Genomic DNA, 26406 nt, shown 5'->3' with positions numbered 1-26406 from the left:
CGTGGCATCTCACGGCTCGGCTCATCTGAGTGCTGGGCCTGAGTGCTTCTCCCCACCCCGCAGCGTGGAAGGGGAGTACGTGCCGGTGGAAGGCGACGAGGTCACCTACAAGATGTGTTCCATCCCGCCCAAGCACGAGAAGCTGCAGGCTGTGGAGGTGGTCATCACCCACCTGGCACCGGGCACCAAGCACGAGACCTGGTCCGGCCACGTCGTCAGCTCCTAGGAGAGGCTGGGAGCACCCCTTCTCCTGGGCTTGTGGGAGACTGCGGAGAGGAGGAGGCAGGACCGGACTGGAGATGACATTCCACTGCCCGAGATGCGGCTTCAGAGCAGGGAGCGTGGTCCCTTTCAAGTATCTCCTGGTGGAAGGGGGTCGGGGGCAGGCACGGGGGTGTCTGGGCCACCAGCATAGCCTCTGACCATCACAACAACCGCACCATCTGAAAAGTATTAAAAGCATTGAACAAGGAGAGGCGCCCGGCTGGTGCTGAGTAGAGGGTGCAACCCTCGCCCAGGGGGTGGGTCAGGTGGTATTTCTCCAGCCCACAGAGTCCCTCATCCCCCTGGAGTTGGAGGCTCAGGACTCTGCCCGGTGGTGACACACTTGGATCCTGTGTGTTTCCCCAGCATGAATTCCCACCCAAGCGCCCCCTTCTTGTGTCTCCCGGCAGAGCAGGCTTTTTGATTCTAGGCTTGGTTGGTTCCAGGAGAGCTGGCTTCAGGGGGCAGGGGTGGGAGGGGTGGGAGGGTCTTAGGTGCCTTTGCAGCAGGAGGTGTCAGAGCTGGGGGTTGGGAAAAGTTTTCCCAGGAGCCCTTAGCCCTCCACCTGGGAAAGCCGTACTGAGAGCTGAATTCTAACCCTTAGAAGCCTGGTCTTCTCCACCTGCCTTCAAGCTGAGTAATTACGGCCCAGCAGCCATTGCACATCCCTTGTTATTGAGGTGGTGGATGGGGAGGGAGGAGGGAGTGTAGAGGGGAGGGTGTTTGTTTTAAAACAGACCTTTCTCCTGATCCTTCCAGAAAAGAGTAAGTAGCCTGCTTTCTGACAGCCTGGTAAAGTCAAACGTTGGAGAAATACACGTTGAGCGAAGGGGTTGTCTTGAAAACAGGCGTGAAGAAACGTTAGGAGTTTTTGTTTTTAAGTAACTGCCGCTCTCACCGGAGCCAGCTCTGGTTGCACTTTCTGCCGACATTGCGAGCCTTTGTAGCTGGTTCCAGTAAACAGATCTAGGACTGTAATTGCTGTGCTTTGGCTTGGCTGTAGTTGTGATTTTTAAATAGAACTAGCTGGGTAATACGTTTGAAATATGTGGCTGATGTGGAGTCAGGAGTCCATTTGTCAGCGTGGAAAGTGAACCCTTTAAAGCTGGCTTTGGGCAGACAGGGTGTTCTAGACCGAAGGCCGAAGACGGGGCTTTGGGGGCGGGAAGCAGTCCTGGCCCCGGCCCCCAGGTGTCTGCGTTCTGGGGGGTTTGTGTTCAGCCTGGGGACGGCCTCATCGGAGGGGTGGGAGGCTGGAACTGCTTGGCCAATGGCTGGCGCAGTTGTTTTAACACAAAGTGTGCGTGATGTGAAACACCACGGTTAAGTGACTCCATCTGCCTTTTCCTGGCCCGCCATGCCCCTTGCACGGCTCTCTGCCTCCTGCCTTCGCCTTCTGCTGGGCCCAAGGTGGCCTTTTCCCGTGAACCTTGGGTGTGCCCAGGTGGCCCCTGGAGGCTGTCTGTCGGGCACAGGCCACACTTCTGGAGCCACTTCTGCCAGGAGCCCGGTCTTTTGTGTGATCCCACAGACTCCGCCTGCCAGTGGGTTGGGATTGGATCTGCTGTTCGGAGGTGACCTGTGTGGAACCCTTTACAAATTGCTCCTGCAGTCCTTCCTGTGTGACCAGCTCTTCAATGGGTATTCCAGAACCGCACGATGTCCCAGAGCTGGAAGGGACGCCCTCCCTCTCAGTCCCAACATACAGAACCTGCTCTAGGCTCTGGAGGACTGAGGTGTTGGTGACCAAGATGGGAGTTGCACCCGGGATTCCTAAATCCAAATCTCTCCTCCCACCTTCCTGTCAATAAAGGTTGTTTTGTGCACGGCTGTGTGTTGTTTGTTAACGAGGAGCTGGCTGTGAGGAAGCTCTTCCTGGGAGCCAGAGGGTAAGGGCGGCTCCCCACACCAGGCTGAGTCATTCTGCTTCACAGCTGGTTGTTTTGGGGTTGAGTCAGAAAATGGGATCCTACCTTTTCCCTTAACTGTCATGCTCAATGTGGGAAGCTTAGAAGTGGAACGTGGCTTTGTGACAACAGAAAGTGCTACTTGGTCTCTTGTAGATAGATGCCCTGTGGATGCGTTTATACTTCGGTTGTGTGAGGCTGAGCCGTGAGAACAGTGTTTGGTCTCCAGGAGGGCGGGAGGAGGTGAGGGGCTGGGCTGGACAGGCAGGGCCGCTCCGGGCAGGTCTTCACGTGTGTTGGGCTGGCAAGGTCATCCTGGGACAGTCTTTCTCAGGGGAGGTGGATAACGATCTTTGTTGGTGCAGAGGTGATCATTTTTATTTTAAGGCTACATTGATTTTCAAAGTGTATTAGGAAAGGCCCTGGCCACGTAGCTCAGTTGGTTAGAGAGTCATCCCGAAACGTCAAGGTTTTGGGTTCGATCTAGGTCAGGGAACATATAAGCAACCAATGAATGCATCAATAAGTGGAACAACAAATTGATGTTTTTCTCTCTCTCTAAAAACAAACAAAAAAACAAAGTGTATTAGGGACAATTAGGACCAGCCCATTGAATCTTTCAGGGAGAGGCCAAAGCTCAAAACCATGAGATGGTAGACGTTGCACTAAGAGGATGTTACCCAGGTGGCATGAGGGAGGCCTTGGCAAAAAGCTGCAGGTGATACTGGGAACCAGCTGCAAGTGGGGGGTGGAATGAGCTTCAGAACCTGAGTGGGTGCTGCAGCGGGCAGACAGGTGGAGGGGCCTGGAGGCTGGCTGCCTGCCAGGCCTGAGATCAAGGAATACTTCTTGGGGGAAGAGGAAGAGGAAGCAGTTCTTGGAAAGGAAGTGATTCAAAGCCACCTATGCCCCGCCCTTCCTGAATCCATATCTGTTCCCCACCAAGCTGTGGCAGATCTCGCTGCCTCCAGTTCCTCCCGCGGGGTCAGGCTTAGGCTCCTCAGGAGGGCTCGGGAGGCCTTCCTGGAGGCCTGACTCCTGCAGCCACCTGGTGTGCTCTGCACCCCCGCCCTGCACATAGGCCTTTCCCGAGCGACCTGAGTCCAGGGCTGAATACCGGCCGGCTTCTGCGGTGCTGGGACGGGACCTGCTTTCTTACCAGCCGCAGGCTGCAACCTCTGTGCTTCCCTCTTGCTCAGCACTCAGCACGTTTAGGGTTCTGGTGATGGTGTCTTTATTCTGTGAACTCTGCGAGGCTGAGGGATGGCTTCGGGCTAAGTCCTGCTTCCCGGGTTGCTGGGGAGTTACGTGAGTTAGTGATAGCTCACACCCACCATTCAGAGGGCTTTACTGAAATGAAGTTACCTATGTGGTAGGGACTGGATCCCATGCGACCCAAGAGCAGAAAGGTTGACATGAAAAGTAATCCGAATGAGGAGTAGGAAACAATACAATCACTTTAATTTGCTACTCGTCACCTTGTATGGTCATTACAGTACATTTGCAAAACCCTTTGACAAGATGCCACGACGGCATGTCCTGGGAACCGCTAAAAACGCCAACCGCGTGGTGGGGGCACTGTCCAGAGCCGAGAAGCCCGGGGACAGCTCTGGGGGGGGGGGAAGCCAGGCTCCTCTGTGATGAAAGCACCTAGTGGGGTGGGAAGGTGGGGGTGCAAAGCACATGGATTCAGGTCGGTGGGGCCCCAGCAGAGGTCACACTGCGGACTGAAGCTGGCCTTGGGCCCTTGTACCAATCCGTGGAGGGCTGTGGGTCCCGACATTTCCAGAGGCTAGGAATCAACGTGTTAACCATTGCCTGGGCAAGCCATCTCCGCCCTGTTCTGGACCAGGGCCTGGAGGGACCTTCCAGTTCCATGAGGAACCTGCAGAACCTGGGAGGGAGGGAGGGAGGGAGGAGGGCCCAGGCCCAGGCCCAACCAAGGCTGCTCCCAAACCCGAGGTCAGAATCAGGGTGAGGGCCAGGGTCCCGCGCTTATTTATTCAAAGGTTTGCAGAGAAACAGGGCAGCTTCTGTCCTGCTAATCACCGTGGCTTTCACCTGATGCCTGAGAACCCAGGCAAATCAGGCCCCTGGGAAGCCCAGGCCTAGGCAGAAGGTTCTTCGGTGAAGTGTGACACCTGTTAGTCTCTCTGAACCTGTGCTCAGAGCCGGCCCCTTGGGAAGGGCTGTTGGGATTACTGCCTCCCAAGTCGATGGTTAGAGAACCAGCCCTCACTGTAGTGGATCTGAGCTAACCTGTGTACCAGGCCAGCGGAGGGCAAGCTCCGGCGGGTCAGCCGTCACTTGCCCGGCCAGTCGTCCACAGGCCACGCTGAGGTCTGTGGCTCTCAAACAGGAAGTGAGGTGGGAAAACGAGTTCAGAGGTCACTTAGCTTACTACCAGCTGATGACCACAGTGCCCTGGTCTCAAGGCTCCTACCAAGCCGACACTCAGCAGGTGCTTCATTTCAGGAAGTGTTTTTACACGTCTGTCCTGGGCTGGACAGTTGTAAATGTCCGTGGGCATGGGAGGGAGGGATCCGGGGTTGGCCACTGGGCGAGCCTTTCGGGCTTGCAGCAGGGCCTTCCTGCCCTCCCACGGGAGGGGCGTTAGGAGAAGAGCTCTTCACAGATCCTGCGCGTGTCCTCAGGTGCCATCACGGTGTAGCCTATGGTCCTCTGGTCTGTGAAGATCTCATGGTCGTTCCCACCCTGTGGAGACACGAAGCAGACACAGCTGTTGCCTGGGGCCAGGGCTGCCAGAGGAAGGAGGAACCTGCCATTGGACGGGGCAGGGAGGGTTTCCTCGGTTACCTCGTTCCTCTGGAAACTAAGACACAGTCACGCTGAGAAAGGGTGTCACCTCCTCCTGAACTGTGACTAAGCGGGGAATGGGTAATTATGCCGGTGAACGAGCTCAAGGTGTTCTTGTGAAGACTGAAGGCTTATCTATATATATAAAGAGGTAATATGCTAATTGGTCCTAACATCATCACAGTAACAACCAATTTGCATATTGGCAGACCAGCAGGAGGCTGCGTGCGCAGCAGGGTGTGGGTAGCCGGAGCCAAGTTCCCGGGGGTCTGAGGAGAGTGCCTGACAGGAGCCTGGACTGTAAAGAAGTAAGAGGAAGTGGCCACTGGGAGCTCTTCCAGTGCCCCTGCACGGACACCCTACCCCAGCCCCCGCACCCCCAGGGGGATGGGGAGGCTGACCGGACAGGGAGAAGACCCAGCCTCATGGGTGGCTGCAGCCTGCACCTCCGATGTCTTCCCCTGCCACCCCCGCCAGGGGTGCCCACAACGATAGCATGCCAGCAACCACTCATCAGCGCCCCCGAGGCCTGCAGTCTGCTGCTGCTGGGCCCCCTCTGCTGGGGCTGGGCAAGCCTCTCCTCCCTACAACTCCAGACCCAGGTGGAGGCAGGCCTGAGCGGCTCCCCAGCGTCAGACCCTCCCCACCGACACAGTAGCAGTGCCATCTCTGCAGTGGAAGCACACTGAACCTCGCTGGGGGCGCGGCTAAACCCGCCCTCCTAGCCCACCTGGTTCCGCCCTGGCCTGGCCCCTACCCGGCTCCAGGAGATTGGAGCCCCGCCCTGAGCAGGTACAGCCACGAAAGAGCCACGTACAATTTAAAGAATGGCGCCAAGTGGGAAGGTTTGACAGTTACTCCCCCTTCGGCCTCACCACCCCTCTAGTGCACCCCCTAACGCCCCGCCCCCCCCCCCCAGCCCCTCCAGGGACGACCACCGCTACAGGGCTGCTGGCCAGAGCCCGCCCCTCCGAGGCCTGTGGAACCCTCTGCAAAGCTTCCATAGCTACAGTCCCAGGAAACAATCATGCCCTCCTCCCCTCATCAGCACCTGCTACCTGCGAGGGTACCCGTGAGCTTAAAAATAACAATCCCTTCCCGTTTAGACATCACTTACTTGATGAAACGTTTCTAGGTTTATTAGCTCAGAACCTCCTCACGACAACCCAGTGAGGTAGGCGGAGAAGAGATTACAGTTCCCATGGTATATGCGTATGTTTTCAGAAATGAAGCTCAGAGAGGAAAAGTGTCAAGCCCAGAGGTTCCCAAGGTGCAGCACACGCCCCACAGGGGGGCAATTTGATTTTAAGGGGGGCAATTCGAGAATGAGTTAACAGTGAATTTTTTGCATTTCTTATGGTTCTAAGGGGCCTCATCTACAGCATATCCTACATAATAAAAGGTCAATATACAAATGACTGAATGGTGGAATGACCGGTCATTATGGGCGCTGACCATCAGGAGGCAGACACTCAATGCACGAGCTGCCCCCTGGTGGTCATTGTGCTCCCACAGGGGGAGCACCGCTCAGCCAGAAGTCGGGCTCACGGCTGGCGAGCACAGCGGCAGTGGTGGGAGCCTCTCCTGCCTCCGTGGCAATGCTAAGGATGTCTGACTGACGGCTTAGGCCCACTAAGCTGTCAGTCGGACATCCCCCCAGGGCTCCCAGACTGTGAGAGGGCACAGGCCAGGCTGAGGGACTGCCCCCCAAGTGCACGAATTTTGTGCACTGGGCCTCTAGTTCTTCTATAAACAGTCTAGGCAGGTGACAGGATGCTCAGTGCCATTGACTTGTTCCACTGCACCTGGGCTTCTCTAACGAGCCACAGGAGGGGGGCAGGCCACAGCCAGAGCACCCTGCTCCCAGATTTCCTGGATGGACACGCCCATCTCTGAGCTGATGAAGGCCACGTGCCACATGTGACTATGGAGCACTCGCCATGTGGCAAGCAGACAGGAACTGAATTTGACTTTGATTCATTTAACTGGAAACAGCCCCATGTGGCTGTCTGAGCCAGGTGGACTGGGTTAGATCCTAGTTCTACCACTGACGTGGGGGTTTCTTTGGGCAACTCCCCACCTGGAAAGTGAGGAGTGGTGGCACCTCCCACAGCGCTGGGGGGAGTAGCTGATGAGACCATGGGACCCGGGTCAGGCCCCAGAAAGCAATCTCTGTGGCAGTATCAGCAGCAGCCCCTGTTCAGCTGTCTGGGTGTTTTCACAGCGTTTTATCTGGGGCACTACACTCCAGGAGTTGAGGGCACGGATCTGGGAGGACCTGACACGCTGCTGCAGGGAAGGAGGGTGGGGCGCCGTGACTGTGGGTCCCAGTCCCGCTGGTCTCAGGTGAATGAATCAGGCTTCCTGCCAAGTGCTGTGGGGGGACAGCTCCTGCTTTTCTTCTCATGGAATTTCCTATAGTTTTCCCATAAAACTGGATAAGCAATCTAACTCCAAATCTTGAGAAAAATCAATTAGTTTTTCATACAATGAAAATAGTGGCTGAGGAAATGGGTTTTTCTCATAAAAATCTGTCAGAAAACCTGACATCCTTTTAAAGGGCTGACTGACCCATGAAATCACTCCTGCTCTCCTACCTGAAGATTAACCAGTCCCCAAGCAGATGCTTTCCCAAGGGAAGCGAGTTCAAGATTTCTGGAGGGGCCGCGGCCAGGCCCAAGGTGTGCTGGGTGGAGGAGCAATGTCAGGGGGCCCTGACCTTGCGCCGTGAATGCCCTTTCCCAGTGCGCCCGGGAGCCTGCGGGCGTCTGGTCACCCAGAGGCCCTGTATCTGCTGCCTAAGCAAGTAGTTGTGAAACCACTTCTAGTAATTCCTCTGATTTAAAAAAAGCCAGATTTCTCTCAGGAATGGCCTGGCAGGTAAATACCTCCACAGAGGACTACGTTCAAAGGGAAAACGAACTCCCGCCGTGTCCGGAAGAAGCCAACGTCACAGACTTAGGAGGGCAGTTAGTAGTCACCTGTCACCCAACTGCTCCCTGCCTGGATGGTTTCAGCAACTGGAGATACAGGGGCGGCAACAAAACCACAAAACGACATGAAGGCTGCCCCCCCAGCTCCCGGACGTGGGAAAGAGCTGCGAAGAACAGAGGGGAAGGGAATCCGGAGTGACCAGGGAGGGGCCTCTGAGCAGAGACCTGAAGGAAGGGAGGGGACAAGCATATGACTGGCTCCCTACGGGGAAGGCAGCTCAGCTCTCAGAACCTGCCAGGCGGGCCTGAAGGGCCGGCAGGGCCAGGCCCCAAAGGGTCTGCAAACCATGGTCAGGACCTGAGACCTGTGAAGCCACCAGAAAGCAGCACTCCAGACCACAATGAGACTCGCCTACAGCTGGGTCTTTCTGGAGAATGGGGTGAGGATAGAAGCAGAGTGGAGTCAGGAGCCCTAGCCGCCAGCCAGGGTGCGCCACGAGGCAGTGACCGCTGAAGGAAGGTGGCTCACAGCTGTGCCTGCCCCTCCCTGGAGAGGATGTCACATTTGGGGACAGATGTGTGCCTGGCAGATGCCTAATTTGCATGAGTCTCCCCTGGTCCTGCTGGGATGGGGCTGGGAGCTACTGTGGAATTCACCCACGTCAGCTGGGTCCAGAGAATCAAAACCTCCCCCATCTGGGCTGGGCTGCTGGGTCCCTTTCAGCTCCGCTTGCTTTCAGAGGGCAGTGAAGCGTCTGCACCACAAACCCCACCAACCTCTACCATCCTACCCTCCTGCCAGGGGCCAGCCTCCTCTGCGCAGTGGCTGCACAGAGCTTGCAAACCAGAGTCAGAGGGAGGCAGTAGCAGAGCCAAAGCACTGAGCTGCGAGGGCCCCTCTGGAGCAGCGAGGCCTCAGACAACGAAGCTCCCACATGACATGCATGCGCACCAAAGGCTCCCTGGCTCGGGCTACGGAAGCTCAGCTTCCAGGATACAAACAAAACCGCTTCCTGAGAGAAGATAAAGGGAGTGAAGGGGCAAAGGGATGAATAACGGAGATCACATTCTTGTTAGAGTGAATGATGGGTCCAAAGGAGAGACCTCAGCTCAGAGAAACCGCCCATGAATATTTAAATCCCCACCGGGCGGGGCTAGTGTCTGCAGTGTCCAGACAGCAGGGGAGAGGCTGAGGAGGCTCAGTCCCCATCACACCCCAGTTCTGCACACACTGTTACAGAAGTGAACGCCAATTGTCCTGACACTGGAGACAGGAGATTGTGTTAAGAGGAAGCTGACACTCCTGCGGGCAGACAGACTCCCTGTCGCCTGCAGTTCACACTCCTGCTGCCCATGGACGCTGACCTCAGGTCAGTTTAACTAGCATCTGTCAAATGTCTAGTGGTGGGCACAGAGCTTGAGGGCTGTGCCCTCAACGAGCGCGGAGCGGGGCTTCTCCTGGCTGCAGGGGACAGTCACTGTAGGGGGCAGTCACTGTGGGGGGGCTGTACAAGCACCTCAATAAAGTTGGGGAAGGAATAAAAGCTACTGGGTGTAGAGGCCCAGGATGTCCTAAGAGCTGAGAGATGACAGCAAGTGCTGCAAGGCGCCCAGTGTCCGGGACCACTGCTGGGTGGCCCAGCAGGGCACGCGTAGGAAATGGGAATTTGAGGGCATGCTGCTTGCTGGCAGCATGTGGCTGCTTTCTCAGTGTGTGACAGTGAGCTGCAGCCCCTGGAATGCTAGGCAGAGCAGTTTGGGGCGCGTCTTTTGTGCATGGCCATCTCCTTCCTGAGGCAAACCAGGTCTCCCCCAGCCCCTAAGCGGAACTCAGAGCTGGGTTTTCAGACCCTGGTTGCTGTGACTGGTGGGAAGGATGAGGGGTTTCAGAGCTGACAAGTACTTAGAAAAGCAAGGCCCAGGCCTCCTCCTTTACTCTGCTCTCTGGAGGTGCTCAAGGCAGGCGGCACCCTTTGTGCAGCATCGGTCCCGTCGGAGGTTGTGTCGGGAGAGGACTCGCAGGCTGTCCTGAGCCCGGGGTGCTCGGCAGGGAAATGGCTTCTCCCTGAAAGCTCTTAGCTCAGGTGCCACTTCCCTAAAAGCTGCAAAACATTTGCCTTGATACACAGAGAGAAAACAGCTTTCAAAGTGTCTATCCCCGAATGTGAACAGCGTTTAAAGCTAGTATTTGACAGCTCTGTGCCTAAAGTTTTATAAATCAACATGTTGTTAAAAAGGCTTAGAATGCTGGACTGTTCACTCCCATTTCCAGGAAACCACTGACAAGAGGATCAGAGCTGAGGGCACAGAATTATGTTAGAGCGCTAACCAGTGTTCGTTACAACAGCAAGAAGCTGCGATCTACAGCCGCCTCTCCCAGGGAAACGGGGTGAATGAACTACACCCCAATGACAGAATGTTCTATAGCCATTAACATCTTGTTTGCAGAGAAGACTCACTAACGTTGGGGAAATAAAATATGGTTTGAGAACAAAAGCAGGAAGTAAACAATGAACATGCAAGGTCCCACATTTGAGCTCATATCTGCAGAGAGGAAAGCCTGGGAGGCACATCAGCTGTGACAATAGGTGACTTATACTTTCTTCCCTGTCCTTTTCTCATTTTCTACAATGAATGCATATTACTTAAGAATGAGGGTGGGGGGAACCTCCATGGAATAATATCCATTTTTTATCCCGGCCTATGTGGGTCAGTGGTTGAGCATCTACCCATGAACCAGGAGGTCACAGTTCGATTCCGGTCAGGGCACATGCCCGGGTTTGCGGGCTCAGTCCCTGTAGGGGGCATGCAGGAGGCAGTTGATGATGATTCTCTCTTATCATTGATGTTTCTATCTTTCCATCTCCCTTACTCTCGCTGAAATCAATAAAGGCACATTAAAAATAGTATCCATTTCTTAAAAGCAGGCGAGATTTAGGAAAACAGAATTGATGTGTGACAATGTAGCGGCTAAACAGAATAGGAAACACATTCACAAATGAAGAATTCCCAAAGGAAGTCACTTTCCGACTTGCTCAAGAACTAGGTTGCATTGTGCAAAGGCCCACCTGGGGGACTTGGAACACACAGCAGAATGCCATCCTCACAGAAAGGTGTTCTCTCCTGTCCGATTCTTCTCTCCTCAGCCGGGAGGAGACGGCGCCCATGGGAGGACTGAAGAAGCTCCTAATCGTTCTTTAGATCTCGGAGTCATTTCATCAGCGAACTTCTCCCAAAGCCGCTACTGAAGGCACCACTGCGTCCGGAGTATGGGTGCGGGACCAGGGGTGGGCAAACTTTTTGACTCGAGGGCCACAATGGGTTCTTAAACTGGACCGGAGGGCCGGAACAAAAGCATGGATGGAGTGTTTGTGTAAACTAATATAAATTCAAAGTAAAGGAGTGGAGGGGAGAGCAAGAGAACCCTCCGCTCTTGCGGCTCCGTGGGCCGGATAGAACAGCCGAATGGGCCAGATCCGGCCCGCGGGCCGTAGTTTGCCCACGGCTGGATGAGACCCTGGTTCTCTCTGTCATTAGGAAAAGGCTGGCTGATATACCTCCTGAAAAGAACCGTGTTTCTTTGGGAATTTGGAATCTTTCTCACTCGCTGGAGAGGGTTTGCTGACTGGAAAGCACACTCCTTGAAAGAGCAGGGAGTTTGTTCTGGTGCTCCCATCTCGGGCAAGTTACTTACGCTTTCTGAACCCCCATTTTATAATTCTGAAAGGACAGGAAGATATGTATCTAGAAGTCCCTTTCATGTTGAAAGGCAGGGCCACCTGGGATAGATCTCAGCTGAACAAACCAAGTATTCTGGAGGGGACCAGAGAGCAAAGGGATAAAAAACTCCCTATGCAGCATTTATGATGCACCTGCTGACTGCAGTACGGCCCAGGACGCCCGATGGCAAGGTAACCACCGAAGGGCACAGAGGGCGAGAGGAATTTAAAGGGAGATGCTGAGCCTGAGACTGGGCAGGAACCCCTGGCGCTGAGCCTCCCTCGGGCCTCACGGTGACAATGTCCTGGGCACCCGCCTGTCCTAAGGAGAGCCCTGCTCGGCTGCCAGAGGGCTCCGGGGAGATTCCCTCCAGGGACTCCTCCTGCTGGCGCTGCCCTTCAACACCAGGCTCTGCTCTCAGTTCCAGTTTAGAGTCAGTCCTGGACTAGGGGTTTCCGACAACCCTGGGGAGGGGGGGCTCCTGTACCCTGTGATGCTCAGGACTGACCCCTCACCTCCCAAATTTCAGACTCAAGAGACTCCTTGTCTCCTATCATTTAGAACCTAAATGAATGCCTCTGGGAAACAAAATACTGAGGAAAAACAATAGCAAGGGCTTTGAAATGCAAAGAGGATTTGACAACAGCCCTGGGTCAGGTGTCTGGAAGTCACTGGAAGAGGGCAATATTTAATTCAAAAGCTAAACCGAAGCTCACTGGATTCTTACCTCCACTGAGGTGTCAGGTGTCCAAGCAGGGAGGGGAGGGGGCCTTAACCATCCTAATCACACCCTTTCAGAGGACAGAAGCATCACTTAGTTTGAGCTGGGCTGGTAGGGAATGTGTGGGTGAAGGGAAAAAAGCCCATTTGTCCATTTCCTCCCTTCAAGCTCAAACCGAACAATGAAACCACAAAAACACTTCCATACTCACTGGCATGGTTTTGTCTCCAAAGAAATAAATGGTCTTATAGCCGTCATTTTCCACATGTCCCAGGCAGTACCTCTTGTCCCATCCATGAGGAAAGACATCGATGCTGATCTGGCCTCCTGCCAAGTGGGGAGGGGACACACAAGCTGAAGGTGAAAGGGAGGCTAACGACTTGTCACTGGGAGGCATGTGCAATGGACTGGATCCTCGAGCCTGCTGCTTACATGCCTTTAGGGGTGGTTCTAGAGGTTCATTCCACCTTATGTGTTTTTCCAACATTATTCCATCTAAAACCTAAAAGTGGGACCCAGGGGACCCCTCAGAGCGAGGGGTGCACTGCATTTAGGTGCTCCCAGCTCGGACAAGTTACTTACCCTTTCTGAACCCCCTTTTATAATTCTGAAAGGACACGAAACTATGTATCCAGACGTAGTTTGGAAAAGGCCAGAAGTCCCTTTCATGTAGAAAGGCAGGGCCACCTGGGATAGATCTTAGCTGAACAAACCAAGTATTCTGGAGGGACCAGAGAGTGAAGGGATAAAAAACTCCACGGGCCACATGAGCCTAGACAAGTCAGCGAGTGGGTTTCAGTGAAGCATGCTGGGGGACATCTGGTAAGAGCCGCATTCAGTGGTGCTGATCTCCAGCTTCAACTTGCTCAGCTCCGAGGCGGAGAATGCCTGGAAGCGGCTGCATCCAGCTCGTCTTGCAGGACAATGAAAATCACAGGGGAGGTGATTTACAGGCAGCTTTCACCCACAACAAAAACCCTTTCAAAGCTGTGTCAGAACAATGTTCATCTCACAGCTCGAGAATACTTAAAAACCCACCCATTCATCTATTATACATAATCCCTCTGCAGTCCAATCTCCCCACAACCCACACATTTATTAGCGCTAGTAAATGAGAGCGCTTTGAGAAATGACTCATAGGCACTGACAGGGGAGATCAGCTTGCTTGAAGCATTTGACAGGCATATTCTACAGAAAAAAACAAAACACAAGCCTGAGGCCTGAGCGTGGGAAGGAGTCTGCATCAGCCACCAGAAACAGTCGTGTGCTGGTCCATCGTAGTGAATAAAGCCTGGTGAGCCTAGCCAAGTCCCCTTTCCTTTCTGGGCCTGTTTCTTGATTTGCAGAACCAACTGAGCTGACGTCTAATTCAGTCTAATGTACCTAAGAGGCTCCCATCCCATCTCTGCTATGGAGCTCACTAACGTGCCTGCCTGCCCAAAGACGTGAGGGGAAGTTCTTACTCTTCATTAATATGCAAGATGCTCTTGTTTTTTAACAGGAGGAGAAATGCAGGGAGGGCTCCTGCTGGGTAAGAACTTAAAGCCCAGCCCAGCAGCTGGAAGCCATTACTTAGCAGGGCAAGTCTCTGCCTGGCCCATCACCCAAGAGAGTGGGTTTCTCCTACAGATGGACTGCTCCTTAAGTCCTCCTGCCCACCTGCAAACGGCAGTCCAACTTCAGGCACGCACCCGCCCACCACACACTCCCGGCAAAGTCTGAATATACAGTACCTATGGAAAACGTGAGGCCTTTTCCTGCAAACTCTTTCTGCAGATCTGCTACAAATTTCTGTCGTATGTTTTCTTTCTGAGAAAAACAAGAAGACACCGGTTGTCTATTGTGTTGCACACTGTTAACTGTGGCCACAAAGTGGCACCTCTTATCTGCCCAAACCCAGGATGTTTCAGAAACACTCACTTTATCGAGTTCGTAGAACTCAATGCGTTCTTCTTGGCTGCAGCTTCTTCCAATAGGGGACACATTTAACATCCCGTTTCGGAACTCGATGAAAGTGCCCCTGGAGAGGAAAGGGACAGAGGCACATTATCCAATTTGGGCAACATTCTAGATGGACAGATGGGCTGAAAAGCTGGGCGATTCCAAAAGGCAGAGGCTGGTGTGATCCACACTCCACTGTGCGGGGTCTCCTGGCAGCCACGGGCCACATGCGGCTGTGAGCTTGGAAATTCAGCTCATCTGAACTGAGATTAGATTTCAAAGGTTTAGTAGGAAAAAGAATGTAATGATTAATAATAATAATTTATGTTCACTATGATAAAATAATTATAGTTTGAATATATGGGACTGAATGAAACATTGAAATTAATTTCACCTGTTCCTTTGTTTTTTCTATTTTGACGGGGCTATAGAAAACCTAAACTCACATTTTATTCTGTTCAATAGGGCTGGCATTGGGCAGAGAATCTAAGTTAATAAAAATGATAACCAGCTCTCCAAGTTTCCTGAGGAGTTTGAAAATGTATGTCCCAGACAACTCTGCCAGGGACCTCCTGAAGTCACCACTTTACCAAGTAACGTGGCCCAGGAAAAGGCTCTGAGGGTCACCCCACGAACTCCCAGGAACTGAGGACACTCGTCACCCACTGGCGGATTGTTTCTGACGGGTTGATCTGACACAGAAAATGAGAACAGCCGGACCCTTTTGAAGTTACCTCAAATGAAGGGGTTTCTTAAAAAAAAAAACACTTTTCCCCACCATGTTTCCAGTTTGAATCTCAAAGAGTTTCTTAAAAACTCAAGTAACTGGTTAAGCTATTTATTCTGACAAATGAGACCAAAGTGTTTTGTGTACAGATGGTGTGCTCTGAAGTGTCTTCTGGTTCTAGCAGGGACGCCTGTGAGGCTGACTCATTCTTCCTGGACCCTCTGCTATCCCCGCCCCACAGCTCTGATGTCCAGCCAGCACCACCTGTAAATGCTGAGAGGACACAGGCAGCGTGCAGAGCGAGGACCCTGTTCAAGGCCAAGGCCCCTCTTATGGGCTGGGCGACTCTGGGCCCTGTCTAGCCTCAGCTGGGGCTATTGGCACCCACTCTGGTTACCTCTGAAGGTCTTGTGAAAAACCACATGTTCCAGCTTATGCAGAAGCCATCTGCATACTGGGAAGCAGTGAGTACTCACAAGAAGGTAGAACAGTACACTGTGACCCCAGCTCCTTTCCCCGGCCGTGCCTAACTTGCAGTGCACCTGGGACATTTTCTCTAACCTCTGCCCCCCCTCCCCCGGGGGTCCTGGCGTTGGTGCAGATCAGCCGTGTCCCCTATACCTTCCACATGTACAGTGGGGACGGGGGGACTGGTGACCATTCCCACGGCAACCCAGGGCTGTGGGTCCTAAACTGTCAGAAAAAGAGCTCAATTAATTTTCCCCACCTCAGGGACACAGTATTGCTCTATTCCCATGGCACAAAGGGAAGCCGATACATCTTGGAAAGCCTTCTGTCCTAAAAATCAGGATTAAGGCGGTTTGCCTAGCATTCAACTCCACACCAAAGTCTTAACTACTACAGCTAGTACTGCTGAGAAATGTGGGCAAAGGCCGATCAAGCTAGCTCTCAATTCTGCCTCTTGAATTCAGCAACCATGTCACGCTAATTCAGAACTACTGCTCCGCACATGGATCTCCCTCCTGAGGTGACACCTGTCTGAGGACAGGGTTCTGCTTGCCTTTTTTATCCTTCCTTAATGCTTAATGGAAAGACTGAGCTGGCCTGGGATGTAAGATATAGTTTCACTTTTTACTATGGAGAATTTCTAATACATACAAAAGTAGACAGAGCAGGATAACGAACACCCACGTGCCCTCACCCAGCTGCAAGCTGGGTCCACCCCGTCTCATCCTATGAGACCTATTTGGAAAGGGAAGCCCCTTTCCTCTCAGTGGAGGTGCTGAGCAGGGGCACCTGTCCCATCAATTCTGCTAGTCTTCAAAGTGCAGCATTGCTGCCCAAGCCAGTTTGGCTCAGTGGATAGAGCATCAGCCTGCAGAATTCTGGTCAAGGGCACGTACCTCTTGCAGGCTCCATCCTTGGCCCAGATCGGGGCCTGTGCGGGAGGCAACCAATCGATGTGTCTCTCTCACATTGATGTTTCTCTCCCCTCCCTTCCACTCGCTCTAAAAATCAATGGAAAAAATATCCTCAGGTGAAGAGTAACCAAAGTGCAGTATTGCTCTGAAGTTTAAATGCCATTTAAAAAATGTTTCTCCCTCTGATCATTAAGGTGTTACATATAAAGTGCAGAACACTAAGAAGAAAATGAAAAGTACTTCAAAAAAATCACCTGTACCTTCACCACCACGATACAGCCGCTGTTAACAAGTGTCCGTTTCCTGCCAATCTTAACTGTAGGCATGTATGTACATTATTGTTATTTGCCCAGCCAGTGTGGCTCAGTGGTTGAGCATCGACCTATAAACCAGAAGGTCACAGTTCAATTTCCGGTCAGGGCACATGCCTCAGTTGCTGGCTCAATCACCAGTGTGGGGAGTGTGATCCCCAGTGTGGGGTGTGCTGAAGGCAGCCAATCAATGATTCTCTCTCACCATTGATGTTTCTATCTCTCTCTCCCTCTCCCTTCCTCTCTGAAAACAATAAATATTTAAAAGTAAATAAATAAATAAATAAATAAAAATAGGAATTGAGATAACAGAATCCAAGAGGTAGGTCCCTAAATCCAATGTCAACAGAAGTCAGAAAGATGGGAGAAGTGGCCCGTGAAAGACTGGGGATGGGGGCAGGGGAGTGCTGCTATGTGGGCATCCAGTTGTCAGGTCTTCAGTTGCAACAAAAGCCTGAAATCCAGACATTCCAAAATATGAAATCAGACTTTTAGATGCTCGCAATTAATTCAGGTATGGTTTAACACCGTGGGCCAAGCAAACTTGGCTGTGTGGGATTTGGCCTGCGGGCCTCCAGTTTGAGACTTCCCGGCCTGGGGTTTATGCTGCTTTTCCACATTGCTGACTCACAGGCATTTCCCCTACCCTGTGGCCTCTGAAAGCATGTTGTTTTCAATTCCCATCAAGTGTACGTGCCATCATTTACATGCTCATTCTTCTACCCCTGGCTTTACAGAAGGGTTCCAGGGATTCTTACTAAGCGCCGGGGTTTGGACTTAAAAGAGCACCAACCCACCCAATGACATCCCTCCATATTCCCTGGCAGCCTCTGCTAAAAGCAAACTCACCTCTTCTTTGGGAGTTGAATTTTCGAAATGTAGCTCAGACAGTAGTTGATTAAGTCTTGGATTAGGGCCTCACCCAAGTGACCCTGAATACTCTAGGATAAAGAAGACACTGGAGTTACTTGATCAGTGGGAGGCACTTTTAAGATGATCTTCAGCCACTGTCAGTCCAGGCTCACCCGGCTGATGTGGCAGGGAGGATGGCGCCTCCACCACCTTTTCCCTTCTTTCCCTTTGTTCTCTGGTTGAGACCGTAAGGCAAACTGGAAAGGGCTCAGTCAAAAGCATTTTTTACTTCGTTAGTCAAGATTGCTGTATTCATTATCTTTCAAATGCTTCATGGAAGGCCCACAGAGCTTATTGGTGCTGCTTTTCAAAATACTGACACAAAATATATTTGTTTCTCTCTGGCTCAGATATCGTATTTGAACAAAATGATCTTAATACTGACAAGAGTATTAAGTACATAGTACTTCTTTTTTTTTTTTTAAATATATTTTATTGATTTTTCACAGAGAGGAAGGGAGAGTGATAGAGAGCTAGAAACATCGATGAGAGAGAAACATCGATCAGCTGCCTCCTGCACACCTCCCACTGGGGATGTGCCCGCAACCAAGGTACATGCCCTTGACCGGAATCGAACCCGGAACCCTTCAGTCCGCAGGCCGACGCTCTATCCACTGAGCCAAACCGGTTTTGGCCATAGTACTTCTTAATATGCTTGTAGTGACCCTGCTTGCCCCAGCCCCTGCTATCATAACAGAAATATTAGATTAAGTGTCCTTAAAAAACAGTTATAAAAATATAGATAACAATTTGGAATATGTAGTAGTTCCATGATTCAACATTCCAAATGTAAAAAAATACAGGGTGAAGATTCATTCCCACCCTGTTCCTCAGCTCGCAAATATACCTCCCCAGAGGTGGCCGTGTCAAATACCTTTTTAGAAAACATTTCACTAGTAGTAGACAGCAGTTCAGTAGTTGGATACTCAAGAACCCACCTGTTTACACAAGAATTTCCCATCTTTGTATGCCACCAAGCCATTTTCTGGAAACACATAATCATACTTTTCAATCACTGCAACCAAAACAAAAGAAAACTCAGAATGCAATGAATGGCAACTTGTGTTTCTATGTCTTAATTAACACGTATCACCAATAAAACTGCTGAACTCCAGTACGGACTCTGAAAGAATACCTCATCTTCACAGACTGGGAGAGTGAGAAAGAGCTCCATAAAGTTAATTTATTTTTAAGGCTCTTCATTACATATTTAAAATATGATCACTAGGCTGGAGATGGGAGACTCGGTGATGGGCCATTTCATGCCTCTGCCTTCAGCCTGCCTGTCTGTAAAGGAAGATGGAAGCCAATGACGGTTTCCAAACCTCCTGTGAATTAGCATCACCAACACGATGAAACTGTGCAGACTTCTGGGCTCTGCTTTCTGAATCAGACTCTGCAGGCGCCAGGCTAAAGATCAGATTAAAAAAAAATAAAGCTCTTTAGCTGATTCTTATATGTAGTCAGATTTTGAGACTCTACACACCCAAATCGAAATGAATTCTCAAACGTTAAGTGCTGTTAAAATGCGGATCCCCAGGCTCTGTGCTGGGGGTATTTTAATGAACTCCCCAGGTGATTCTGACACTGCTCTTAAGATAATGTCACTGATTCTCAGCCTAACTTTCTTTTGGCTTGTGAATGTTTTGATTCTGTTGTTTTGACTCACTGAAAAGTACAGACATTGTCCTACAATGACACAAAACTTCTGAGCCCGTGGGTAAATATATGGCTAGACGCAGAAAGGGCAATCGGGACCAGGTAGCACAATTTCCAGGCTTAATGTGCCTTACTATGTTGTTTAGTGTTTCTAAGCAGAGCGCCTAGAAGGAAAATTAAGGTAAAAGGAACAGAGTTTTAAAAGGAACACAGAGATTGCTCTCTATTGGTCCAGGAAACACAGCCTGCTCAGATTTGGACGGTAAGGTATTACATCTAGAACAGTGGTTCCCAGCTGGGGGTGAATTTGCCTCTAGAGGACATTTGTGAATGTCTGGGGACATTTAGATTGTTACACTGGGGGTGAGGGTGCTACTGGCATCAAGCGGGCAGAGGCCAGGGACCCTGCTAAACATCTGCAGTGCACAGGACAGCCCTATGACAGAGAATTGTCTGGGCCAAATCATAACAGATTTGATATATTAGAATTTAGCTTTTAGTTAGTTATGAAATTAGCTCTTCTTAAGAGTCACAGCTGCACTGGAATGTATTCATGTCCTGGGGCCTGTAGGCCTGCCTGTAAAGCAAGTTTCAAAATGTATATATGTCTGCTTAAGATAACAGAGAAGGGCCCTGGCTGGGAGGCTCAGTTGGTTGGAATGTCATCCTGTAAATCAAAAGATTGCGGGTTCAATTCCTGGTCAGGGCACATGCCTAGGTTTCGAGTCTGATCCCAGTCAGGGCATGTATGGGAGGCAACCAATGGATGTTTCTTTCTCACATCCATGTTTTTTTCTCTCTCTCTCCCCATTCATTGCTCTAAAATCAATTAAATAAGAGATAACAGAAGAATGTAACCTGGTAAGCATGAAATGTACAACTCTGTTCTTTTCTTTCTGCTCTTAAGATAATGTCACTGATTCACAACGCCAAGATGTCTTACAGACCTCCCCTGTTCAAGACCCGGACAGGATGCCACCAGAAGCTTAATAAGAGTGCTGAAGCTTGTGTAAGAACTTACCATCGACACAGCCCACCACTCTGGACTCTTTACTCACGATTACTCATGATTTCTGCTCTATAAAACCTCTTGTCTGTAAACCATCGGGAATTCAGGTTTTCCAGCACAAGCCACCTGGTCCCCCTGTGAAGTGCTATACAATAAACACTAATTTCTTTCACGGCACCCACATCAGAGTAATTGGCTATCTGCAGCGCTGAGTGGATGGAACTCTGCTTGGTTACAAAAACATCAACAGTGATGAAAAGAATGATCAATTCATCTACCTTTCCACCCGCTCTTTCTTATAGGCCAGGCACCCTGGAGGCCCTGGGACTACGAGATGAATAATCCACAGTCCTAGTCTTCAAGACAAATTTATAACCAGTTTCCAATAATCGAGAGTGCTACAGCAACAGGCTGGGCATTAGAAGCTCTCGGGGTAGCTGTTAAAATACGTTTCCCCAGCCTGTAGACTTACTGAGTCAGAATCTCCAGTGAAAGCCCATAAGAATCGCTAGCTTCCTGAGGTCCTATGCTGGGGGGTTTATGGTTCAGTAGGTGGGGGAGGAGTCTGGTTGACTCATGACTAAGGGAACTTTGGGGAACACTGAGTTAGGGCAACAGAAAGGAAGCCCCTAGTCCCAGAGAGCACCTCACACCTGGGTGAGGACAGTCAGGAGACAGGGCCTGAGCTGAGGCTACAAGGGCAGTGGATGGGACAAGAAGTATTCAGGCAAAGACACAGATGAATCTACCAATGTATCTGAGTACAAGTGCTCCATCAGCAACTTCAGAAATTTATTTATAGGAAGAAAAACCGGGGAAAACAAAGACAGAGAACATGTTTCCCCAAACAAGGAAACAGGGATGAGGGTTCAGGGTTAGTTATGCTACTCCATGGCTACGGGTTTCAATATCGTCATAAGGAGTTACTCTTTTACCAAATTGTAATTAGCAATGTATAACTCACCATCATTTCCCAGCTGCTCCTGCACTTTCTCCAAGTCCGAGCCGCCTACCACTCCGATTTTGACCTTCTGCCTCAATTTTTGTAGAAAGTCATCCATTTCTTTGGTAATTTTCTGCATTTCACAAAGGAAGATACAAGTTATGAGCCATAAAGTAATCAGGAGACTAAAATTGAAAGAATAATAGAACCCTTACTTGCATACATGTCAATTTCCTTTCTAGGTCCGTAGACAAGTCCAAATATTTCAGCTATAATTTGGAGACATCAACTTTTTACCAGAAAAAACTTGTTAAAACTTTACTCATTATTACCTCATTTAGAACACACGATATATTAACAGCTGTTGTGGACTGTTCCAGCTATTTTCTATGCATTCATATACTTGGCTACATGCACATACATATAGAAACAGGTCTCATTTTTTGAAACACGAGTGGACTCAATCCACATCTTTTGCAGTGACTTGTGTTTTCATGTGATGCTCATTCCATGCCACACACAGATGCAGTACTTCCTTTCAAATGCTATATTTATGGATTTAAGTTGTCGACTTTAAAACAAAATAACATAATCAGATTAAAGGGGAAGTTTGGATTTGGTTTATTATAATTATACAAAAAAACCCTAAAAGATAACTAGATTTTTTTAGTCTTTTCTACAAGAAATGCTCCTATCTATAAACAGTGGTTTCAATGGTAAGAGTTTATACTTGTTAAATTCCAAACTGTGTGCTAGTTCAAAAGAAATTATAAACTAAGATGAAAAGATATCCCTGTATTAACACAAATCATAATGAATTTTTAAAAGTCTTATATCACCTGGCCAGTTTGGCTCAGTGGTTGAGTGTCGACCTATGAACCAGGAAATCACAATTTGATATTCAGTCAGGATACATGCACGGAGTGTGGGCTCAATCTCTAGTGCGGGGCATGCAGGAGGCAGCTGATGAACAATTCTCTCTCATCATTGTTGTCTCTCTCTCTCCCTCTCTGAAATCAATAAAAACATATTTTTTAAAAAGTCTTATATCATTGCTTTTAGTAATCTTAATTGTACATGTCTGAGGCAGGATAGTAAGAAGCTAGGGAAATTCCCTGCCAAGTGTAATAAGGGAAACTGAGACAAAATAATTAAACAAGGCCAACTGATTTGAGCAATGAATCACAAGGTTTTATCTTCTCTAACCAAGGACACTTACGAACAAATGGTTTACACATTCCAGACCGTCCTGGGGGCAGACTGGCCTCAGTCCTGGTCCCTCTTCGATAACATTTTTAAAACATGAAACTAACCGGGAAATAACCCTGACCCCTTTATACCACATTTTGATGAATCAACATATTGAAGGACACACCTGGGAAACTAACGAATATTCTGTTAAGACCCTCCCCTAAAGATTCCCATCCAGCAAAAGAAAGATAAAAAGTCTCAAGACAAGGGACCCATGGTGCACTCTCCCTACAGCATGCCCACGCCTTTCTCCCTTAGGCATGTATCTCTGCTCTTTCTCCTAAACTCTAAGGGTGCCCACAAGACTGCAAATAGGGGAGCAGTGGGCAGCAGCAGCTCATCGCAGGCTTACCCCCTGAACCTGTGTCCAAGGCCCCATTTTCTCTGACTTCCCAGTGAGCTAACAGCAGCCCCACCTTGACTCACTTCTGATGTTGTGACTTTTACTTCTTAGTGAGTTCCTGCAGCCCAGCGTGGCCCATTCTTTCCTAGAACATTTCTAAAAGCCAAAGCAGCCCTCTCTTCTGTTGCCTCTTCTATCCTAAGCCCTTCCTGTTTCACTGTCCCAGCTTTAATAAACATATTCTCAAAATCACTTGGACACATTTATTAAATCTTTCCTGCACGAAGTCAAGAAACCACACACTACTGGCCACGCCAGGAGACCCACTCCAAACCCAGTCCCGTCCAGTAACACTTACATGGAATATCTTTCAAATGTAGTTACCAGAAATTAAAAACAAACCACTTAAGTCAACTTCAATATATAAACATTTAGAGTTAAATCCTCTTTTACTTAAAACAATTTTTATAGTACATACATATGATTAATCAAATAGAAGGGCTTAAATGGAGTGCAATCTTTTCCATCTTCCAGTGGAATCTTGACCTAGCAGACAAAAATCTAGAACTGCAATAGCAGCATCAATGAGTCGATGACCATGAAAGGAGTCCCTGAGGCCCTCAAGTGGATTGCTCCATCTTGACGTCAGAATGGGAGGAAGTGGGGAAGACTCCTTTGATTGCAAAATATTAAACATGCAATATTAATAATAACAGCAGCATCAATACTTCCATCTTCAAACAGAAGCCTTGTACACATAGATGAGCTAAATGGTATTGTGGTCAGCCATCAGACCTGTTCTGCAATGTGAATGGGTTGTAAAAGGTGCCTTTTCACTTCCAAGTGGCAGCCAATATTTTTTAACAGGAAATAAGATAAAGCTGCTTGTGACCACAACAGAGCATCTAAACAATATCCAACTGCAGGACAGATGTTAAAACACACACACACACACACACACACACACACACACACACACACACACACACATATAGCTCCTATATAATAAAAGCCTAGGTGGCATCACACATGTCATTACAAGATGGCCACCACAAGATGGCCGCCTTCACGTCGGCCTTGCCGCGATGTCGTCACAAGATGGCTGTCACAAGATGGCTGCCACGCCCTGGCTGGCTTGGCTCAGTGGATGGAGTGTTGGCCTGCGGACTGAGGGGTCCTGGGTTCGATTCTGGTCAGGGGCGTGTAGTACCTTGGTTGTGGGCACATCCCCAATGGGGGGTGTGCAGGAGGCGGCTAATTGATGTTTCTCTCTCATCAATGTTTCTAACTCCCTATCCCTCTCTGTAAAAAATCAATAAAATATATTAAAAAAAAAAAAAAGATGGCTGCCACAAGATGGTCACCACAAGATGGCTGGCAGAGGAGGACAGTTGTGGGTGATCAGGCCTGCAAGGGAGGGCAGTTGGGTGCGACCAGGCCAGTAGAGGAGGGCAGTTGGGGGCAACCAGGCCTGCAGGGCAGAACAGGTCTGTAGGGCAGGACAGTTAGGGGTGAACAGGCCAGCAGGGGAGGGCAGTTGGGGGCAACCAGGCTGGCAGGGGAGGGCAGCTGGGGGATGAGATCCAGCCAGCAGGGGAGGGCAGTTGGCGGCGACCAGGCCAGCAGGGCAGGACAGGGCAGTTGAGGGCGACTGGGCCAGCAGGGGAGGGCAGTTGGGGGCAATCGGGCCAGCAGGGGAGCAGTTAGGCATCAATCAGGCCAGCAGGGAAGCGGTTAGGGGGCAATCAGGCTGGCAGGCAGAAGCAGTTAGGGGCAATCAGACAGGTAGGCAGGCAAGCGGTTAGGAGCAAGCAGACCCGAATTGTGAGAGGGATGTCTGACTGACTGCCGGTTTAGGAGGCCTAAACTGGCAGTCACACATTCCCCAAGGGGTCCCAGATTGGAGAGGGTGCAGGGTGGGCTGAGGGACACCCCTCCCCCTGTCCACAAATTTCGTGCACCTCTAATATATATATTAGAGGCCCGGTGCATGAATTCATGCATTGGTGGGGTCTGGCCAGCCTGGCCAGGGGGAGGGGACATGGGCGGTTGGCAGGCCTGCCTGCTGGTCGAACTCTTGGTGGAGGGGACAATTTGCATATTAGCCTTTTATTATATAGGATATCTATTGAGTGGCCAGATTATTATTCATTCAGAGATCATAATAATCTGGCCACTCAGTGTATATATATATCCTATATAATAAAAGGCTAATATGCAAATTGACTGAATGGCAGAATGACCGGTTGCTATGATGCACACTGATCACCAGGGGGCAGACACTCAACACAGGAGCTGCCCCCTGGTGGTCAGTGTGCTCACACAGGGGGAGCGCTATTCAGCCAGAAGACGGGCTCACGGCTGGTGAGCGCAGCAGCGGTGGCGGGAGCCTCTCCTGCCTCCGTGGCAGTGCTAAGGACCCCTTGGGGGATGTCCTACTGTCGGTTTAGGCCTGCTACTCGTGGGGAGTGGCATGGGGAGTGGGCCTAAGCTGGCAGTTGGCCATCCCTCGAGGGGTCCCGAACTGCGAGAGGGTGCAGGCTGGGCTGAGGGATGCCCTCTCCCCCCAGTGCATGAATGTCATGCACCAGCCTCCAGTATGTATGTATGTGCATGTGTATATTTTTACTGATTTCAGAGAAGAAGGGAGGAGAGATAGAAACATCAATGATGAGACAGAATCATTGATTGGCTGCCTCCTGCACACCACTGGGGATCGAGCCCCCAACCAGGCATGTGCCCCTGACCAGAATTGAACCCAGAACCCTTCAGTCCTCAGGCCAACACTCTATCTATTGAGCCAAACCAGGTAGGACAGGGCAGATCTTTAGAGCAAAATTGTTGTGATGCTACCAAATAACGCTGTGTTGCTAATTACAAGGAACTCTTTATCAATCACCCTAGACAAAATAAAACACAGAACAAGATCCAAAAGCTTGAAGTGGAAAAATGTTAAAAACTTACCTTCTGGGGAAAAATATTATAAAAGACTCTTTTGGGACAATTAAGGAAAAATGAATGGAATAGAAGAAGTGTCAACAAAATGGGAACCATTGGCCACAATGAGCCATTGCCTGTTTTTCTGGAAGATCTGACTGGAGCACAGCCACGTCCACATCCACCCATTTATGTAGCGTCTGTGGCAACAACAAGAATTGAGTAGTTGTGACAGAGACCACATGGCCTGCACAAAGCCTCAACTATTTATTTATTTATTTATTTATTTATTTATTTATTTATTTAGCCTCAACTATTTACTACCTGGCCTTTTACAAAAAAAGTTTGCCAACCCTTGGACTAGGACAGGGATGGGAAACATCTGGCCCTCAGGCCATATAAGGCCCTTGAAATCATTTGGTCTGGCCCTGCCAAGGCAATTAGGGGTGAATTAATCAAATGTTTGACCACATATAGCAGGCTAATTTTTAAGTTGATAATTTTGTATGGCCCACAAATCCTATTTAATAAAGAGGGAATATGCTAATTGACCCTCACGCTGTTGCAAAGATGGTGGCGCCCACAGCCAATAAGGAGGGAATATGCTAATTGACTGCCCTGCCCTCAAA

The 26406-nt window shown here is 50.1% G+C and overlaps 2 protein-coding genes across 15 annotated transcripts in view; one reads left to right on the top strand and one right to left on the bottom strand.

The window, feature by feature from the left end:
* The window catches only part of CARHSP1 (calcium regulated heat stable protein 1), a 30713-nt gene extending 10418 nt beyond the window's left edge, over positions 1-20295 (top strand). For 12 of the 13 annotated variants that reach the window (XM_080677109.1, XM_080677114.1, XM_080677118.1 and 9 more), the window contains one exon: positions 64-2088. In XM_080677109.1, the coding sequence (XP_080533235.1) occupies positions 64-226 (163 nt within the window). In that variant the 3' untranslated portion in view covers positions 227-2088. Of the gene's footprint in view, positions 1-63; positions 2089-20201 lie in introns of those variants that run through there. The other variant, XM_080677119.1, reaches the window with a different exon arrangement.
* Positions 3611-26406, bottom strand: part of PMM2 (phosphomannomutase 2) — a 31045-nt gene continuing 8249 nt past the window's right edge. The window contains exons 1-8 of one of the 2 annotated variants that reach the window (XM_080677124.1): positions 23319-23397; positions 21268-21379; positions 18574-18650; positions 17573-17664; positions 14283-14382; positions 14096-14171; positions 12574-12689; positions 3611-4886 (exon numbers count right to left, since the gene is read on the bottom strand). In XM_080677124.1, coding sequence (XP_080533250.1) covers positions 4785-4886; positions 12574-12689; positions 14096-14171; positions 14283-14382; positions 17573-17664; positions 18574-18650; positions 21268-21364 — 660 coding nt within the window. In that variant the 5' untranslated portion in view covers positions 21365-21379; positions 23319-23397 and the 3' untranslated portion in view covers positions 3611-4784. Of the gene's footprint in view, positions 4887-12573; positions 12690-14095; positions 14172-14282; positions 14383-17572; positions 17665-18573; positions 18651-21267; positions 21380-23318; positions 23398-26406 lie in introns of those variants that run through there. The other variant, XM_080677123.1, reaches the window with a different exon arrangement.

Source organism: Plecotus auritus (genome assembly GCF_963455305.1).
Source record: "Plecotus auritus genome assembly, chromosome: 7".
NCBI classification, from domain to species: Eukaryota; Metazoa; Chordata; class Mammalia; order Chiroptera; family Vespertilionidae; genus Plecotus; species Plecotus auritus.
The sequence above is the reverse complement of the archived record's forward strand: the minus strand, read 5'-3'. Positions and strand labels throughout refer to the sequence as shown.